This window comes from Nematolebias whitei, chromosome 11 (genome assembly GCF_014905685.2).
Source record: "Nematolebias whitei isolate Nwh7 chromosome 11, NemWhi1, whole genome shotgun sequence".
NCBI classification, from domain to species: domain Eukaryota; kingdom Metazoa; phylum Chordata; class Actinopteri; order Cyprinodontiformes; family Rivulidae; genus Nematolebias; species Nematolebias whitei.
In genome coordinates this window covers 29,603,074-29,622,936 of record NC_056508.1, presented here as the reverse complement: position 1 = coordinate 29,622,936, position 19,863 = coordinate 29,603,074, and the positions used below count along the sequence as shown (strand labels likewise).

Sequence of the window (19,863 nt, the reverse complement as noted above, 5' to 3'; positions counted from 1 at the left end):
TGTGCAAACAAATGAAGGAATATAAAAGGAAGGAAGCCACTTGTTCATAACTTAATGTGTGACAAAAGAAATATGGGGAAAAACGACAACAAAAAATATTTTAATAACGTGATGAAAAGCAAAAAGGAAGGAAAATGGTTTGCATGTCTTTGAACGCGTCTTCTCTACTTCTTCTTGTGGGATGATGCATGAACAATGAACCAACAGTCATGACGGTGTGCCTCGCTCACACTCTGAGACATGCGTGTTCGTAAAGTAGAGAAATCAGTACAAAATCCTACAAAAATTGAGACTTTGAAAAGTGGTATGCTTAGATTTTACACGAGAAATACAGAACAGACTGTCTGAAAGCCAGAAATGGTAGTCTTGATCAACAAGCCGTTATTGTCTCAGTGTTGCACTCCAGTCATGGGATCAGTCTACTGAGTCCCCTGATGAAGTTATTTCTCTTTACAGATTCACACTGAAAGTGATCCATGCAGTTACCCAAACATGCATAATCCTCTGAAAGCTTCACAGTTCTGATTATTTGCTCTTTCATTAACAAAATGAAAAAAATAGCTGAGTTTATAAAAGAAAACATTCAAGGCCGTGTGTCAAATCTAAGCACCATTAACCCCCCTTCCCCCCCCCAAAAAAAACCAACCAACCAAACAAAAAACAAAAAAACAACAACACTAAGACAGTATTGCTGCTGCTCTCCACCGGATTTACTCAAAAACTGCAACTTTTTGGGCCCAACTGGCACCCCCTTTCTTTGACACTTTCACTGACACAGCCCTTTAAAATCCAATTTTCACATATAGAAAATAAAGTGCATTTGGACTGTTGACAAGTGACAGCTCTACTTGTTGGGGGCAGCCAGACACAGGTTCTTTAACTACCGAAGAGAAGTGTGCACCTTCAAAGAAAACCTGTGAGCGCCTGCAGTTGAAGCGTTTGCTGCGGCTGAACCAAAATAAAAGGGAGCAAATGGATCCTAATAAACAACGTTACAGGTAATATTTTGCATCATAGTATTCCAGTCACCATGCACTTGCAGATTAAACAAAAACCCATCTGGGACAAACTGAGGCACAAGGAAAGATCACCTCCAAGTCTGCGTCTTTCCCCAAAGTGATCCTCACAGCTTCACATGAAAGCAGTTTTATCGTCTTTCCAATGTTCTGAACACAAGCTAAACTCAGTCCCTTTTTACTGCTGTATTTGATCACTGGGCACCGAGTAAAGTTCACAACAGAGTCCTCTGAACACTCACTGGGATTAAGCATGTATCTGCAATAATACAAAGTTGGTCATTTTAAGTTGCTGCGGGCTGTTAGCTCAGAGAGTAGTCTGTAGAGTGGGATCCAGACAGCCTTCCCGCTCTGGAGACTCGATGTAGTTGGCCGACTCTTGGAGTTTCAGCAGCATGGCCATCTGGAAGGCAGGTGGAAACACAGAGGCACAGTGAGTCAGCCTGCACATTTTCCTTTATAGGGCTGTTACATTAAAGATACCTTCAAGTGTTGAGCATTTTTTTAACTAACACCGTGCAGCCACTTCTATAATATCAATAATTGAGCAATCACAGAAAGTGCTGTATGTGCATCATAATTTTTTTACTATAAAAACTAATGAGTTTTAGAAATTTTAGAAATAAATTTCTAGAACTAATGGATGTTCTAGAATATGCAGCTCAGTGTTGTTCTGTGATCCATCACTGGTTCAGGCGTTTTGAAAAGAAAATTACAACTTTGCTAAATTAAAGAGATATAACATTTTTTTTTAAACCAAGATTCTGTGGGAAAATTCTGAACAATCAACATCTTGCTTGCAGAAAGCTCTTTGAATGACCACAGTTTGAGTCCCGAGCTGGGCCAAGTCAAAAACTGGCAGCTTAAAAACAACACCAATCTCAAAACTTCCCTAGCCATTTATGTAAGTGGCATTTTATTAGCCCCTTTGTTGCATCAGTGTTATTTTAGCAGAAATGCTATGATATTCCTGCTGAAAGTGTCCCAGGCTGCAAGGTAAGTGCTGCAATTATAATATTTCTATATGATTTAGCAAATAATCATAACATTTTATGTGAATAATTGTGCAATGTGACAAGAACAGCAATGTAAATGTTTATAAAATAGTTTTCACACAAGTTGCTGACAACCTTTGAGATTGTAGTTGTTTTAAAATGGCAAACAGACTAGCCAGTAGCTCATCAGTCTGGTCAAAATTAAACTTGTCTTCAGCAAACTGAGGTCATCGGAAGAGCTATCTACAACAGGCAAGACATTAATTGTTCATAATTTTCCCAAAGAGCTACACTTTAAAAAGTATAAATCAATGCTATAAGTCCTAAACATGAGTTTACTGTTCTCAGTTTTTAAATTATCATCTATCTTCTAAAATGCTCCCTCACCAGCGGGTCTGACTCCAAAGAGCTGGGCGGAGGTGAATCTTTGGGCGACTTTTTCTCCTCGGTGGGCAGCCCTACGCTAGGAGGAGGTAGGTGGAAGAGCCTGGACTGGTCCTGTTGTGCATTGGGCCAGGGGAGAGTGCCTCTCACCCACTCCACTGGGTCCTCCCACACTGCTTTATGACCGTGTACCTGAGAGAACGAACACAGGGTTGTTGTGGAACTTGTAAATTTGTTGAAAGCCTTCGTGTCACACATCTGAGGATTGTGTGCTCACCTTGATGCCGTCTCTGGCTCCTTCCTGCAGGTATGGTATGATGGAGTGGTTCCACAGGTCAATGAACCACTGCCGGAACTCTTCCACTGACACGGGGCATGACAGAAAGAAGCAGGGGCCTGAGGAAGACAACACTTTGTTAAAATCGGATAACTTCTGACACAGTTAAGACTTTTCTGACCCTGCGTCCATGTATCTCACCTATGAGGAAGTCTGAGGTGCTGTGCTTCTCCAGGAAGGTGTGCAGGTGGTACCAAAGCTGAGGGATCCAGTCGAGAACGTGGAGAAGCTCCTGGTGGTGAGCTGAGAAGTGCCCCTCTTCATGGTAAGCCTCTGCGGCTTTCCGGTGCAGGTACCTTAGCAGGAACCCATTGGCTGGTTCCACGTTGTTAGAGAACGTGACCATCCTGTTAATATATGCAAAAAATTCACTTTTTCTTAAGTGTAAATGTATTAGAATTGTAAGAAACACTCATATGACTCAGAGCTTACCTGAAGCTGAGGTGCAGCCCGTGATTAGATATCATCTTCACAGGCTGATTGGTTGTTCCAATAATGTAGGGACTGAAATGTTCAACAAAAAACATCATAGTTAGATTTAATGGAACGAGTTTTAGTTTTAAATTTCTGGGTAGAATGCAGTAACTGAAGGGCTCACCATTTGTGGTACTTGCAGGTGAGCGCACCGTTTACAAGTTCAGTGGTGGCCGCTGAGTCACTGATATCATCTATGATAACAACCGACGGCAGCTCTCCTCCGCTCTCCCTGTCAATCTGATTGGCTAGGTTTGACAAATACAACTGCAAGTCCTGCATGCAAAAAAAGTAAATATACAAATGTTTAGGAAAACAACACAATATGATTAATAACTAGACCGTAAGAACTATGTGTCATGTTTTACCTTCTGTGACTGGCGGTGCAGGTTGAAGGTGACCACGGCGCTGTGACCCAGAACACATAAATCGTGGTCAGCGTCTGATGAGTCAATCCGGCTGCGCTGCAGCAGGTAGTGGGCCAGATGCTGGGCTAGATATGTCTTCCCAGTCCCACTGGGCCCAGACAGGACCAGCCGTCTGTGCTTCATCAACAGGCTGATGTAATGCAGCATCATGGGCTTGGGAACTAGAGTCTCAAACACCAGTGAGTCAACACTGTTTTCTCTGAGACCTAGAAGGAAGGCTTAATGTTTAGTATTCATTTACATCTAATAACTAAAACCATTTAAATCACATAAAGCAAACCATAAAAAAACACATGTTTTGTTACTGATGACCACAGTATCCTTTTATCGCAGTTAGAACAATGGGTTGGAATTACAGGTGCAGCATTAGAATGGTTCCATTCAGGGCTTAATTTGTACACCGATTGATGATGGAATGCAAATAGTGGGCGGGCCAGCTGGGAGTCCTCCCCTCTAAAATTTTGAATAAAGTAGATGCAGTTACCTGTATTTTGGTGTATTTTAACGGGTTATTAAACATCTACATTTATCTACATTTGTAAACACTCCACTCTGTCAAGCAACTTACTTGACAGAACTGTCACATAAGTCTGTCCCTGTTTGTTGTCCAACTCCACATGTGAAACCTCTAGACGCCTGCCTGCAGCTGTGAGCTCCTGCCTGCGTATGACATGACCGTCTGATTGGCACTTCAGACGTTTCTTTAAGGGTAGATGCGGAAATACTTTACTTGAAGAGGCAGATCGTATGATGATGTGTTTAAAATTAGTGCTCATGTAATTATTTTCAGTTTACGTATCCAATATAAGTTTTATTCGTTCAAGGCAGTCATATTTGTTCATAACTTTATTAGTAGTAAGTCAGAGAGTTACCAGATCCAAGCTGGATCCTAAGCAAACAGTAAGCACTCTGTCAAAATAAGAGAGTTCCCAGATTTTGTTCCGACAGGATCCAGCTCAAATTAAGCACTGGTTGGTTGCATTCTTATCTGAGTGACAGGGGCTTTATGTTAATGTTCGTAATATTTTATCTGCTTTGGTCCCTCTTTCCTGAGGGGTTCCACAGGGCTCAATTCTTGGACCCCTTCTCTATTCACTGTATCTGCTCCCTTTGGGGTCTATCCTGAGGAAACATGGGTCTTTTGTTTCATTGTTATGCTGATGATTGTCAGATTTATCTGTCCTTAAAACCCAATTGCTCATGCACAATTCACCCTTTGTTAAAATTTCTTGAAGACATCCAGGCTTGGATGGCTTCAAATGTTTTAAGTTTCAACGATCAGAAAACTGAAGTTAATGTGTTTAGGTCTAGTCTCTTTTCCTGTAAACCTTGACTCTCTTGAGCTATATCTTAAGCAGTCTTTTTAATTACATTTTATTATATTTTCTTTAATTACTACCATTGCTTTTATTGTTAAGCACTATGGTAACAACTGCTGTTTTAAATGCGCTTTATAAATAATTTTGACTTGACTTGTTCTTTATATCATATTGTCCAAACCCTGTCATCATTTAGTACAAATTCACTTTTGTTTTTCAAAAAAATCCAAAATCAGTACAGATTTCTACTAAAAGTATTCCTACGTTTTCATGGAAATAGTTTTAGAGTATTCTGTGTGTGTATATGTGTGTGTGTGTGTGTGTGTGTGTGTGTGGGTGGGGGGGTAATCACAAAAGTGGTTACTTGGAAGTTAGAAAAATGCATATTTTATAGTTTTAAAAGCGGTTCTCTGTGGTTATAAGTAAACGTTTCAAGCAGTTCTGGTCGTTAAATGGTCCAATAAATCGGGCAGCATGTGCAGTAACCGTCTGTTCTGCTAACCTTTTAAGGTGACAAAAATCTGAGCAGCACCATTGACGAAACACCGATATGGTGAGGATTGAGGTTTGTCCCCTCCTATCACCCTCTGCCCTCCGTGGCCCAGCTGGTACATCTGCAAGGACTCACAGGTCAGACCCAGGCTGGCTGCTGGGTCCACGTGACTCAAGTAGTCCTGAACAAAAGACAAATAGGACTGAGTTTAGCACATCAAAGCCTCCGTTGAACCACTGCGAGAAGCAAAGATTCAACTTACTTTAAAGGTCTTAGCTACGAGCGAGTCAAGAGAGGTCCAGTCAGTCCTCAGGCTGACCAACACTGTGCCCAGGTAGAAGTCCTGTTGCCGTTTACTATCCTGCAGATCCAACAGAATGTAGACAGTTTAGCAAAAAGCATTTTCACAACTTAATAATTGTTAAAACAGTTTTGTGTTTACCTCTGTTTGATCTTTCATACGGACCAGTACTTTTGCACACACTTCCTCACGCTGAGCAACGTTTAGCAAGTCACTAGAAGACGCTTCTGAAACATGAAGCAAATGTTAAATTAAAACTTAAAAGATTGATGCATGAGTCTAATTATAAGATATATAATAAGATAGAGTTCATGCTTTACCTGAATCTTTACAATCATTCAGACTGAGGCTAAACGACTTGGTGAGGGACATGCTCATCGGCTGCTTCAGTGAGGGCCCCAGAAGAGAGGCCAGACCCGAAGGCTGCGACGTGGACAAGGTGGGACCAGAGCCCGAGGTATGCAGCTGACTTCCTGTTTTCAAGTGGTCATTTTCTGCCTTGAGGTTCTCCACCGTTGACTAGAACAGAAGTAGAATTAAACTTTAAACTCAAGCTGGGCTGGTGCACACATAGATTCAAAAATCTCAGTTAAAAATCTTCAGGGCCTTCAGAGAAGGCCTATGAATTCAGCATAATGTAAAATGTCACATTAAAATTTTTATTATATAAAAATAAATATTTCAATGTGGTTCGTCTTGGCGGCACAGTGGCGCAGTTGATAAGAGTTGCTGCCTCTCAGCAAGAAGGTCGCTGAATCGAATCCTGGATGGGGGCGTTTCTGAGTGGAGTTTACATGTTCTCTCCATGCATGCGTGAGTTTTCTCCAGGTACTCCGGTTTCCTCCCACAGACCATAAACATGCATGTTAGACTGATTGGATATGGGCACCAGTGACCTCCATGACCAGAAAAGGAAAATGCAGGTAAAGATATTGGATGGATGGATGGATGGATGGATGGATAGTTTTTTTATATTTTTTGCTAATTTCTCTTATTTCTGTACACTACTTTGCAGTTAAGCAAGAAACTTCTTTAATTCATGAAAATAGTTATCAAATCTGATTATTTAAAATTTTTGGCTCCAGGTAGAAACATATGAAAGTTGTTTCTTATTGATTATAACTTTACTGTTAGAGAAGGTTGACCTCAGTTAAAGTCCCTCCAAGATGGAGTTGTTTATTAACAGACAGGAAAATTGACCAATCACAATGCTGATGCAGAGTGGGTGGGACCAAAACACGGGGCTCTGAGCCTTCGGGAAGGCCATGCAAAGTGTTTTTTTTTTTTTAAACCATGTCAGGATTTGTAATACATTCCATTCCAACCTGTAAATTCAAAATTCCACCAGAAAATGTAGTTGCACAAAAAAGAAAATGAAGTTCAAAGATCACATTTACATTGATAATTTTCAGTATTACAGTTGTTTCATAATACAATTTTGCAGAAACAGTCAATTCTGTGGGCTACTGTTACGTTTCAGTGTGAATCATTGAAATTACATGTTGTACTTAAACATAAGAGACTGAGCTCTAAAAGTCAGTTTGCCAGTGAAAGATCTACAGAGAGGTGAAACAGACCTGCATGTTGTGCATGGCTTCTCTGAGCTGCTCCAGCTGATGGGCAGAACTTAAGGCCTCTAATCGGATATCTGTCAGCGCCCTCTCTTTCTCCCAGAGCTCTGAACGTAACTCTGACACCGCCGCTTCACCACTGTCTCCCTCCTCTGTCGTCTCCATGATCCTAGACCAGCCAAGATGTTCACGTCAGAGACAGACACCCACACAGAGGCTGACATTTGCTGCTTGTTGTCGTTTCTGTCCTTACCCTAAGGAGGTAGCAGATCCTGACATTTTGAGGGATGGGAGCTGGCTTTCTCCCGCTTCTCCTCCTTCATGAGTCATCTTTGGTGAGTTGGGAGCTGAGGAGTCTGGGGTGGCGATTTCCTCAATGTCTGAGTAGGTTTTGGTGCCTTTTTTAATGCTGAAAGCCTTGTTGAAGGAGCTCCTCAGCTGTGGAGAAACACAAGATGATGGTTTAAAAGCAGAGAAATTCAGTAACAAGGCTAAAAAGGGAAGTGATCAAATTAAATAATTACATGCTTAACGTTAAAGGAATAGTTTGTCATTTTCCAGCATTTACCACCTCAGACAACTCCATTTTATTGATTTATGAGGTGTTTTTGAAGTTTCTAACAAAGTAATCTATATTTTTGTCTGATGTTTTGTCCAATATTTATTTCCTATAATGTTCAAGCATCACAGTGCTCAATTCTCCAAAAGACAACTTATTCCTTTAAACTTTCAGTCAGTGTGTGTAATACAAAAGGTTCTGGGTCAGAAAACATGAGCCGATGTTGGCCACAACAAGGTCCAGATCTGTTTGTACTGAGGAATAAAGTCCACGACAAGTTAAACAAGTAAATGAGGAGGAATCATGAACTTAAACTGAGCTATGCATCATGTCTGCTGTTTGCCTTTCAAACTGAATTACAGCCGTCTGTCATCTTAAACGTTTACAGGCAGACAATTAATCGTTAGTGGAGGTCAATCAGCAGAGATGGGCCTAGGAGATTTGTAGTTTCAGATGGTCCATCATGCCGTGTGACAGAAAATTACAGACGTTATAAAGTTACACAGAGATGGGACTCACCTCAAAGACCTGAGACAGTAAAGTAACAAAGAGGAGGGAAAGACTCGTCACACTTCATCCACGCTGCTGAGTCATTTTTAATAAGAACAATGCTCACACAAAAACACGGGGCTGCGTGGAGTAAAGCTTGCCTGGATATACAGTGACCGCTTGCTCTTACCCAACTCTTCTTCTTCTTCTTCTTGGCATCTTGATCCTTCAGGCTTCCCACACTTGACATACTGGTCAGGCTGTTGAGACTGGAGATGCTCTCACATGAGTTCTGACGTCGCATATGCAGGTCTGGAAAAACAAGAGAAGTGTAATCGTTGCACAGAGAGAGAAGTACAGAAAACAAGGGGCAGAAAGATGAAGTGGTTGATCTGCAGACCTTTAGAGTTGTCTGGAGTGTTTAAGGCTCCCTGGATGACAGCCTGGGCCTCTTCATTCCTGGACTTCAGAGCGTCGATCGTCTCCCGCAGATCAGTCAGCTCCGAGTCCTGAACAAACAGTTAATAAACGTCAGAGCCGCCTCGTTTCTACAAATAAGTACCAGTAGAATGAATGGTCCATTTCATGTCTAACTTTTATTTGATGTTTTGAAAGTCATGTGCTCTCATGTGTTAGTCTAATATCTGCTGTGTAGGAAAGATATTATTTATTGATCTGCTTCCTGATACATGACAATATGCATGTTTTATATAGTATCATTTTACTGTACACTTCACAATTCCTTATTTGACTCAGTGTCATTATGATCACTAACATTGGTATGTTAATTGATGCTTTGGCATCCCTGTTTGCAGAATGACGAGGCCAGTAGCAGACACACCTACAAGTCTTGTTTATAGTTTTTTCTGTCTTCATTTTGGTATATAAATTATGCTAACACATTTAAATAAATAAATAAAAACAGCACAGTAATGTATGATTTCACTACACATTACTACACATCACATAATGGGCAGCTGTGGCTGAGTGGTTAGTGCAGTTGTTCTCCAGTGCAAGAGTTGGTGGTTCAATTCCTCCAGCAGTCACATGTTGAAATGTCCCTGGGCAAGACACTGAACCCCTCATTGCCTCCTATGTGTGTCCCATTGATGTATGAATGTGATAAAGCATTGATTATTCTTTGTATAGATCTAGTAGAATGCTGATGAATGGGTAAACGAGGGCACATATTGTGTTGTAAAGAGCTTTGAGTATCTTGATCAGATAGAAAGGTGCTATATAAGTACTGTCCATTTACATTACATGTGTAAATTCATAAAATTTAACCAGTTGGTGGATGTGTTTTATGTAAAAAAAGAACAAGTGCTTTTAACAGCAGTCCACTTTTAGCTCTTTAAGAGATTCTTGGATTTTGCAGCTCAGTCCACAGTTGCTCTTTGTGTGTTTGTGTCAGTATTGGCATCTACACGCAGCTTTGTGGAAGCGACAAAGCTGTTCAACTAATTTGATATAGACAAGTGCTGACCCAGCAGTCACTCTGGACAAGAACAAGTGACTTAAATTTGATTTGGTCAGTCAGAGAAGGGTGCAGTGATACAGTGAGACATCAACACATCCTTTTGTCCACATGCCTGCTAGAGGAGAAACAATCATGGCCTGTGCAAGAAGTTGGGTGACGTTCTGAATCACTTACTGTTTTCTTTTGACAGTTTTGTAACGTGCAAATCAACGTGACAAAAAAAAAAAAAAACAAGAAAAAAAACTCAATACATAATTTGGCTGTTTAACTGCATTCTATTTTATCAAATTTAGACAATAAAAACCAAATAAGCACATATACACTGACGTTTTTTGAGTGAGTAAAGTTAAAAAGTTACTCTAGGCCTGTCGTAATAAACAATAAATCAATCAACCACATGATAAACGAAAATTATCAACCTCATTTTCATTAATCGGCTTTATCATTTCTTCATGTGTCTCTCTCTTTCTATTCAAGACACCGGATGACAAAAAGCTCAACTCCGGTGCTCTTCACTGACCCTTCTCTTTCTCTTTAAGATCCATTTTAACCGTCCAAAATCACGTTTTTGGATCGTTAAAAGCAGCTAAGCTATAAGCTAAGCTAACAGGCCGACCTTGGGGAAAAAAAACTCCATTTTGTTCAAGCTCCAAAATTCACAGTTGAAACTCGTGCCTTTAAGTAAAAAGTTGTTTTTCTTTGCAAAAAGAAGCTGAGAACTTGTTTACTAATTTTTATTAAAAGCTTTGTGAGAAAAATGCTATGCTAAAGAGCTCAAATCAAACCGAGCGTCCACCATTTTGAGAACCGAAGCCCATGTCAAGGGGCCTCCCTCCCATTTTTCTTAGAGACACGTGCTCCCTCACTATCCATCCTTGGGTTAAAACAGTCTTATGCTGACATCCGGTGGTCAAAAAAGGTACTACATGCAAAACAAATTAAACATTTCTTCTTAAATTTGACAATAATTACTAATTATTGTCAAATTTCAAACATTATCGTTTATCGCAATAATTTCTGAGACAATTAATGGCCCAGCAAAAATTGTTATCGTAACAGGCCTAGGTTACTCAAATCATAAAACTTAAACAATTGTATGAGCTCATACATGCTGAACTTGACCTCGCTTGCAATGTCATCAAAAAGTCAGTGAGTTCAGAACAACAGAGTCTTTCTGCATCAGTAGTTATCTGCTAAAGTCGATCCCACTTTACTCAAAATGGAGCCACCGGGTCCATCTCCTCAAGGGTAAAGTGGGCTGAGCTGCACAGGTCAGTGCGCTGGCATTGACAACAAAAGAGGTTTCTGGTGCAGTCCAGACAGAGCTTTCAGAGGGAGCAGTAAGGCGTGAAGACTCAGGGAGACTCTGCACAACACAGAACCAACTCCTCGCGTGGTGATCAGTTCATTCACACCAGAGGACACACAGAGGAATGTAGGAATGCTGCTTTGAGTGCACGTGCAAGCCGTTTGGTTTCAGCTTAAGTTTATTTCATTATTTATTATTTATATATTTTTTATTCTGATAGTAACTCATCCATTAACTGTGCAGTTTGAGCATCGAACCCACATTCAGCTCCTGCTGTGATCAAAGTCAGCTCATTCCACCGTAACTCTCTTGGACTGCTCTGAAGATAAGCAAACTGTTGGAATGTGGCTGAACTTCTGATGTGTGTGCATGCATGTGTGTGTTTAAAGTTTTAAAAGTGCAGCTGTGGTGTTACCTTCTGCTCATGGCTCACTGACAAACTCTGCAACCGAGCCGTCATCAGCGCCAAACTTTGCTCAAAGGCAGCAACCAGATTTGACTAAACAGAAAACAAAGAAAAGGAAAAATAAATGTTAGATGTTCAAAAGGAGAGATGAGAGAGCATCATCTAAAAGAAGATGGATAACGAGGAGACCAATGAGCATGCAAATTAAGACTGAAAGAACAGAGTCAGCAGATGTGCTGCTCTTTAACCCTTTTAAATGAGGGACTTAAAAACTGAATAAAACACAAAAGTCAAACAGAAAAAAGGTCTGAATAAAAACCCCCACTTCCCTAATCTCTTCCTCTTTCTATCACACACACATTTTAGTGTCGAGGAGAAAAAAAACAACAACACCCTATTATTCTTATATGAAAAATACAATAGTGCAGAGATTTAAACAAATCACCTCAGTCATTATTCCAAAACATCCAGACTTTGTTTCCACTGTAGTTGTTAAAGATTAACAATGTCATTAGGATAGAATAAAATCTCAAGTGAAGAAATACATGAAGACGTGTGTTCTGCATGAAGCTTGTAGTTTGCAGCTGAACAAGGAAAAAATGCTGACGAGGTCCTAACACAGAACCAACCTTGTCAAGGAGAAATAAAGAGTAAAGAAACCAGATATGTAGGTGTGCAGTGAAGCTGAGTGGCTCTGAGGAATATTCAGGAGAAGGCTGAAATTATGCACATGCTGCAGAGATAAGGCCTAGACTGTGCAGAATGAAAAAAAAAACAAAAAAAACTTGGATTTAAATATAAATTGTGGGATTAAAAAAAAAATTCTTATTTAAAGATAAGTGACATGTATTTTTGTATGAAATTAGAGGGAGAAACTACTACTGATTATTCAGCTCCTTAGAAATAAAAAGCTGCATCTTTAATTATTGTAATTTTTTTCAGGTTTCTTCTGCTTATCTAACCTTTTGCTCTTGTTCTGCTTTATATCTCAACTAGTTTTTCTACTGGTTTTGTTATCAGCTTTCTGCACACTAGGTTTAACATGTGTAGATGAACATATTGCTGTGATATATTCATAAATTAAACGGATTCTTTCATTTTTCTGGACTGTATAATGTCGTGCATTGAATAGTTAAAAATGTAACGTGAGACGTTGATTATCTTTGACCCATCAAAATGAACGTGGTCATTTATTTTCAGAATCAAAATTTTACATCACACATTTACATTAATTTGGCAAAAATTGAAAATAACAACAGCTTATTTAGGCTAGTTTTACAAGGAGGAAACAATACGGCGATTGTTTCCCTTGCTTCCAGCTGTACAACAGACATTTCTAAAAATATCTGGAATGATTTGCTAGCAGGATAGAAGAATTTTAAAGATGGAAAATGAAGTTTATCTTGAGAGAGATGGGTGAGGGAATTTGTCTGTTATAACCAGAACAACACGCTCCTTTGGACCAGCTTAACCCAACGGTACACTTTGGTTGAGATCGACTCTTTACCTTTGCAGATGATAGTTTCAGCGTTGGTGTAGAGCTTTCCTTTCAACTCTTCCAGCGTCTCCGTAAGAACAGCTAAACCTCAGGAGTCGTGAGATCATCCAGAACAGACATTTCATAATTCCCCTGATCTTCTCTCGTTCAGCTTATTTTTCTTCCTCCAGCATCCTGAATTCCAGCCTTCTGAACTCTGGAACTCTCTGAACCAACTCACAGCATTCTCTCAGCGTTCTCCTCAGCGTTCTTCCCAGAACTGCCGAGAACTTCTCAGAACTAGTGAGCTCTCCAGAACTCGACTGGAGCTGGAACCTCTGTAGAACTGACGTGAACTAGGAAGTGTTGCACCTTTTAAAAAAGGTCACTTCCGGTTCATTTGAGAACTTTCTGATTGGTCGATGGACCAAAACAGAGGTGTGTTTTTGTGATGTAAGGTGTTATTAAAAAGTCAAGGAAAAAGATTAAGTGTTTAAGAACAGACAGAAGATTGTTATGAAGAACTCAGACTTCGTGGAGTCAATTCTCTAGTATCTTTCCGTAAAAGTTAAACATGACATTTCTTTTTCAGTAAACTTGCAGTTGACCGAAACTTGAACTTTGACCAACTTACACAACTTTCTCATTGAAGACAGAAAATCAGACAATGCATCATTAACCTGATTTCTACTTTGAATGAGGATTAAAGTCATTATTACTGTTTCACAGTTGATTAAAAATGATTAGTTCACTTCAACATTTGGAAATGGTTTGAACTAAACACTTTGATTATCAAAACATTTGTAAAACAGTAATGATAATAGAAAAAGAGAGTGTTCTTTCAATTGATCAGTGCAGGACACTTAGAAAGTCTTCTGGATGGACTTAATCTTGTGTTTCTGGACTTAAATCAATGAAATACAGTTCTTGTCCCAGGAAGGCCCCTCAAGGCCAGATTTGACCTGAGGCCTAGTTCACTACACATGAATTAACAACACATTACGTCATTCAAATTATATTTAGTGCAAGGTTTTCAGTTTCTGTTTTTCAGTTCTACAATTTTTTTCATTCTGTATTAAGCCCAGTTTTCTCATCGATACGTTTCTTTGGTTGAAGTGTGTTTTATTTTTTTCTAATATTAATATTATTTAGCTCATTGTTCTGTTTGAATTAGGATTGTTCCCACTGTTTAATTTAATTTAAGTCAATTCAGTTTATTTATATAGCGCCAAGTCACAACATAAGTCATCTCAGGGCACTGAACAGAAACATTCATATAAAAAAATAAGTTAACACTATTTATCTGAGAAGACTGCTTGGAATTTAACTCGATCGCATAATTCTCATCTTGACACAGGCGCACAAAGGCGACAGTGGAAAGGAAAAACTCCCTCATGAGAAAGAAACCTTTAGTAGAACCAGGCTCAGGACAAGCGGCTGGGTTTGAGAGGAACAGATACACAATGGCAGGTCGAGAATCACGATAAGATAGAAATAATATCCGATGAAAACTATTAAATTTTAACAAATCATTGAAGGAAATTAGGTCAATTTGTCCTTCAGTAGTCTAAATCTATGGCCGCATAACAAGCCAACCCTAATTATAGAATTTATCAAAAAGAAAAGTCTTAAGACCAGTCTTAAAACTGGACAATGTGTCAGTGTTATGGACAGAAACTGGAAGCTGGTTCCACAAGAGAGGAGCCTGATAACTGGAAGATCTTCCTCCCAACACAAGTAAGCCTGCAATCTGAGAGCAAAGAGCTCTGTTAGGAAAATATGGAACAATAAGATCTCTAATATAAGATGGAGCTAGGTTGTTGAGAGCTTTGTAGGTTAGAAGCAAGATTTTGAATTCAATTCTGGATTTGACAGGGAGTCAATGGCGAGAAGCTAAAACTGGAGACATATGATCTTTCCTACTAACTCCAGTTAAGACTCTGATAAAGTTAATCCAACATGCTGTTGCCAAACAACAGTAAGAAAATTTTATATGTAAAGTAAATGTCTAAATAAAGGTTGAATGAATGAAAAAATGTGATGAAAAATGTATGTTTAGAAAGTTTAGTTATTTAATTTTCTCTAGAGCTCAAGAAATTGTGTCTTTTCTTATGGTATTGCTTGGGACGTTTGTGGTTACAACTGACTAAAATTAATTTCATAGCTTTAGTAACTTAGTTAGAAATTAAAGAGAATAAAAAGAATGTGCTGAAGACGCTTTACACAACCGCCGAAGATAAGACAGATAATACGTACATTAGCTGTCAACTGCGTTGTCAGATTGGACACCTTCTCCTGCGAGGATTCCAGCTCCCTCCTCAACATGCGAATTTGCTGTAAGGAAAAAACCAACAACAACCTTGCATTAGGTAAAATCAAAACATTGCGTTAGCTGAAAATGTCTCATGATGTTACAAGTGAGATGGTGGTGGTCATGAAATGAATAGCCAACTCTCAAAGACGACAGGGATGAGACTGATGGATAAAAGGAACAAATCGTGACAAGACAGTGAGGGGGACAGGGCTGCAAAGACAACACTTACCTCCCCCTGAATCCTTTCCTCAGCCTTGGGGAAAAAGACGATTAAAAGCCAAGATGTTAGATAAGACAGAGAGAAGAGAAGCGGAAAGAAGAGGAGACTAATAAGGTATGGGGCATAGGTTTAAGTGTGTGCAGTTTAAAGTGTGAAACAAGAGAAAATCACCCCCATCTACACAGACATCCAGCTGTCGGTACACAAATTAACTCATATCTACCTGTTTCTGTGTGCTGCTCACACTCACCGAAGAGTAGCTTGATGAGGCATTTGATGCCAGGGAGAGTACAGACCCATGAACTGGAGAGTGAACATCCAGAGAAACAAAATCAACAAACAAGCAGTGGTAGTTAAAAATGGCAGATGATCTTTATAGAACATCATAAAACAAAATGAATACGAGTTTCACCTTCATCGTTGGGCTCTCTGTCCCTAAAGGATCCAGACCGAACCATTCCTATGCTGCGTGGACGCTCAGCCAGTGATAAAGTGCTGCCCAGCGGCGATGCACCGTACAGCTCCATGGAGGCATCGTGTGTTGGGATGCTGTTGGACCGAATCATCCTGGGAGGTCCGCCTACAGGGCTGGGGACTAAAATAAAAGAGTTATCAACCGACATGAGTCAAACTAATGCACATGTGGAGCATGAATTACCGTGAAGATTACTCTTCTGTCTGTGTGTGCAAACAGAGATACACACCCATTGCAGTTTTAGAGGTGCGAGGCAGGGAGGTTGGTGAGGACAGCAGAGGAAGGGTGAGTGAGTCGGTCATGCTGACAACCGTATGCGAGAGTCTCCTCTCTTCTTTCTCCTTCTCTTCTTTCTCTGTTTGAGAAGCACCATTGAAACTATGGAGACAGAGGACACGGGCATGATTCAGCTGTAAAATAATCATTTACTGAGTCCAAAAACACAAAAATGTTTAAAGCCAGACACATTCAATCGTGATGCTGTAGATGATGTGATTGAAAGTGGTCAGCTCACATTATTATTCAAACCTGGCAGTTAAATGCCAAATACATCAAGATATTTTTTGCGAATGCATGTCAATCACTGCTCTGTATGCAGATACTCAAGCAGTCATGCCACACTGTAGGTTGTGCAACTAAGGACCTGAACTGATATTATTTTAGCATCAACACAATTCAGAGCCATTTGTACATCTCTGCCAATCTGTATTTAGAGTCAGTCAGTTCAGTAAATGAACACAGAACCTCATGTACTACAACAAAGCAAGTTTCAAAACGTGTTTGAGTGTGGCTGCATGTGCGCACTTGCATACCTTAAACCTTTCTTTGGTAGTGTGTTTCTGTCTCTCCGAGAACTGTGGAAATTAAACAGTCACGTTATTTTAGCACTAGTGAAGGGAGTTATTAAACCTTCATGAACAGGCAGCAGGCACAAAGAGGCACAGTAAAACTGGCAGACAGCTGGTGTCAGGCAGTAATTATGACTTCAGTCAGAGGGACCAGTACAATTACTGATAACATGCCCGTAGTAATAACAGCTCAGTGATTCATTAATGTGTGTGTATGTGTGTGTGTGTTGGTGGGGATAGTGGTCAACTTCCCGTTTGAGTTTAATTGTTATTAAATTCTAATACAAAGTATGTACTACTATTAAGCTATGTTCCTAAAATGTCGGTCAGAATTTAGCAACCCATTCCATCTCTGTTTTCTCTTGGCAAATGAACAACACAGTTTAATCACTATGGCCATAAACATATAAGTTGGTTAAAATGTGATTGTATTGACATGTTCAATCAATTTTTTGATCATTTTAATGATTGCTGAAAAACACTTAACTGTGTAGTACCCTAGTTAACCAGTATGTGGTGCTATATGGCTGCTTTGTATGTACACCTGAGGGCTTTATCTGCCCAAGTTATCTATCATATTTCTTCAGAACTAAACTCACCTGTCTGTGAGACTCAGTGAAACTTTACTTGAAGAGCTCAACCCTGATGGAAGGCGTCTGTCCTCTTGTGCATCTTTGTCTTGGGGCTCTAAAGTTGTGTAGCTTCTGACCAAAGTCTCCATCCCCATGTCCTTGTCTTTTCCTTGAGATTCAGGTGCCAGACTCATCTGTAACTGCAGAGACTCCATGCTGCGATGCAGCCCAGACACGCGAGGGTAGAGAAGGGGAGAGGTGCTCCCTTCGCTCTTTTCGACCCCAAGGGACGTGACTTGCCTAGGTCCCAGTCCGATTCCAGAGCTAGAAAAGCAGGCTGAGGAGTTCACATTGAGTAAAGGTGCAGGACTTGGGGCCAGGCAGGAGCTGTGTGAGTTTGAGCTACAAAGTTCTTGGAGCTTGGAGTAGGGAGGGATCTTTGGAGGAAGGCCATCCTGAACTTCAACCTCCAGGCTGTTGGAGTTCAACTTGTCTAGTTGGGCCAAGGATGGAGGCTTTGCCAGGCTGCGGACTCCAGACAACCTAAAGAAACACAAGATGATGTTGAAACAAATGCAAAATAACCATTTACCATGCATGTCTAACTGTACATGGAAGTGACAATATAAGAGTTTCAATACCTTTGCATGCCAGGTGAGGTCAGATCCATACTCTTGGGTGGTCTTAACCCATGCAACTTTCCTCCATTTTCTGAGGGGGTCTGAGCAGGACTCCCCTTCAAAGATCCACCACCACACTCTGAGTCCGAGACTACAGCTTTAGCCTTGGCTCTTTCTTTCTCCTTCTCTCTGTCTGTTTGATTGACAGGTGTGGGACTTGGGATCCCACGTCCTCCTGGCTTACCAGAATTAAGTCCTGAAGTGGGCTCCTTAATCCTTGAACCCTGTGTTGCTATGTTGGAGGGTTTAGTTAGCCCTGATCCTATGTCCATGGTAGTGCTCACTGGACGAGCTGAGCTTGGCCGCGTTAGAGTCAGAGTGCTCGTCTTTGCTGGGCGAGGCAGAGAGCGGTACTGGAGAGATGTCCTAGCATTTGGAGACAGGAACCCACTTTGGTCACCGTTTGAAACATCTAAGCTTGTCTTACGTCCTCCTGCACCTGCATTTGGCTTGACAGGAATACCAGATGTTTTAGGGATCTTTCCCACGGATGCTGAGCTGCTGGGTATGGAGCTGATGCCTGTACTTGCAGCACTGGGAGTAATGGAAAAGTTTGCACCTGTGCTGGTAATTGTGGGAGGCTTCTTGAAGCCAAAGTTTCCACCAGCTGAAGGTCTGACCAGTCCAGATGGAGGTTTACGCTGCTCTCCAGGTCCAGTGCCTTTTCGACTGTCTTTACCAGCATCAGAGGAGGAGCGCTGAAGTCCAGAATTCTTCACCACTAACCGGGACTTATCTATGGGCTTCACATCTGACTTCACTGGACCTACAGGAGAAAATAAATCTCATGAGCTTGAATAACACTTAAGCAGTGTCGGGTGAAGACTGTGACTAACCAATCCACATTAGGACATGATATCTAATCTGAACACCTACAATGTCTGACTGTCTGCTGAGAAAAAAAAATCCCCTTCATCAGACGGTTAGACCATCTTTACAATCACACACACCGTTATCACACTGCTACTCCTCTTTTCCATCCTGATGACTTAAAGCAGTCTCTTTCCAGTAAGTGCCTTGACTTTCCAGTAAGTTCATTTCTGCCCATTCCAGCTGTGGGAGAATAAGATGACCATGGATGGGGAAAAGTGGTGTTCATGAAGTGTGTGAAGGTAAGCAAAAAAACTGCACAACTCTAATTTCTCCACATGTGAAAGTTATTTGGATAAATATGGCATTGGAAGAGATATCTTGTTGATTACTTTTCGTTCTTAACATTTTCCAGATTAAAAATTAATTAGACTTGTTTGAAAGTTAATAACGGAATAACAATCTATTAGACACATAAGCTCTCCGGTGTATGCTCTACTCACATGAGTCTAAACTGCCCACGCTCATAATTTGTATTTAATGGGACTCATTATGTGAGGTTTATATACAAGGCATTAACAGAGTCAAAGAACTGCTGTTGCTTGAGACCCACCGGCGTGCTGCCTGGGGACATCTGGAGTTACTTACAAGTATTTAGAAATCCGCAAAAGACACATACACACTCGTGAAAAGATTTCTACCACACGCTCAGAATTCTCAGTCTTCAGACCCCTTATGAATATGACACTGACAGCAAATTACCCCCGGAGTACTTTTGTAAATTTGAAAATTGAGTTTATATGTCGCATCATTAACTTGTGTAACCGCAAAGCTGTTCATTCCAGGGACATTAGATTGAAGAAACACTCTGTTGGTGGCGGGTCACGCAGACAGAGCTTCTCTGAA

At 40.5% G+C, this 19,863-nt stretch overlaps 1 protein-coding gene across 1 annotated transcript in view; it reads right to left on the bottom strand.

Moving 5' to 3' along the window:
• Window positions 1–591: 591 nt before the first annotated feature.
• nav1a (neuron navigator 1a) overlaps window positions 592–19,863 on the bottom strand; it is a 43,991-nt gene continuing 24,719 nt past the window's right edge. The window contains exons 4-27 of the mRNA XM_037684842.1: window positions 18,109–18,913; window positions 17,495–18,010; window positions 16,860–16,901; window positions 16,277–16,425; window positions 15,985–16,167; window positions 15,823–15,875; window positions 15,582–15,605; window positions 15,295–15,372; window positions 11,571–11,654; window positions 8,767–8,875; window positions 8,557–8,678; window positions 7,572–7,756; window positions 7,325–7,487; window positions 6,068–6,266; window positions 5,889–5,974; window positions 5,709–5,807; window positions 5,456–5,627; window positions 3,575–3,840; window positions 3,331–3,482; window positions 3,165–3,236; window positions 2,874–3,079; window positions 2,673–2,791; window positions 2,399–2,587; window positions 592–1,419 (exon numbers count right to left, since the gene is read on the bottom strand). Coding sequence (XP_037540770.1) covers window positions 1,324–1,419; window positions 2,399–2,587; window positions 2,673–2,791; window positions 2,874–3,079; window positions 3,165–3,236; window positions 3,331–3,482; window positions 3,575–3,840; window positions 5,456–5,627; window positions 5,709–5,807; window positions 5,889–5,974; window positions 6,068–6,266; window positions 7,325–7,487; window positions 7,572–7,756; window positions 8,557–8,678; window positions 8,767–8,875; window positions 11,571–11,654; window positions 15,295–15,372; window positions 15,582–15,605; window positions 15,823–15,875; window positions 15,985–16,167; window positions 16,277–16,425; window positions 16,860–16,901; window positions 17,495–18,010; window positions 18,109–18,913 — 4,169 coding nt within the window. The 3' untranslated portion in view covers window positions 592–1,323. The remainder of the gene's footprint in view (window positions 1,420–2,398; window positions 2,588–2,672; window positions 2,792–2,873; window positions 3,080–3,164; window positions 3,237–3,330; window positions 3,483–3,574; window positions 3,841–5,455; window positions 5,628–5,708; window positions 5,808–5,888; window positions 5,975–6,067; window positions 6,267–7,324; window positions 7,488–7,571; window positions 7,757–8,556; window positions 8,679–8,766; window positions 8,876–11,570; window positions 11,655–15,294; window positions 15,373–15,581; window positions 15,606–15,822; window positions 15,876–15,984; window positions 16,168–16,276; window positions 16,426–16,859; window positions 16,902–17,494; window positions 18,011–18,108; window positions 18,914–19,863) is intronic.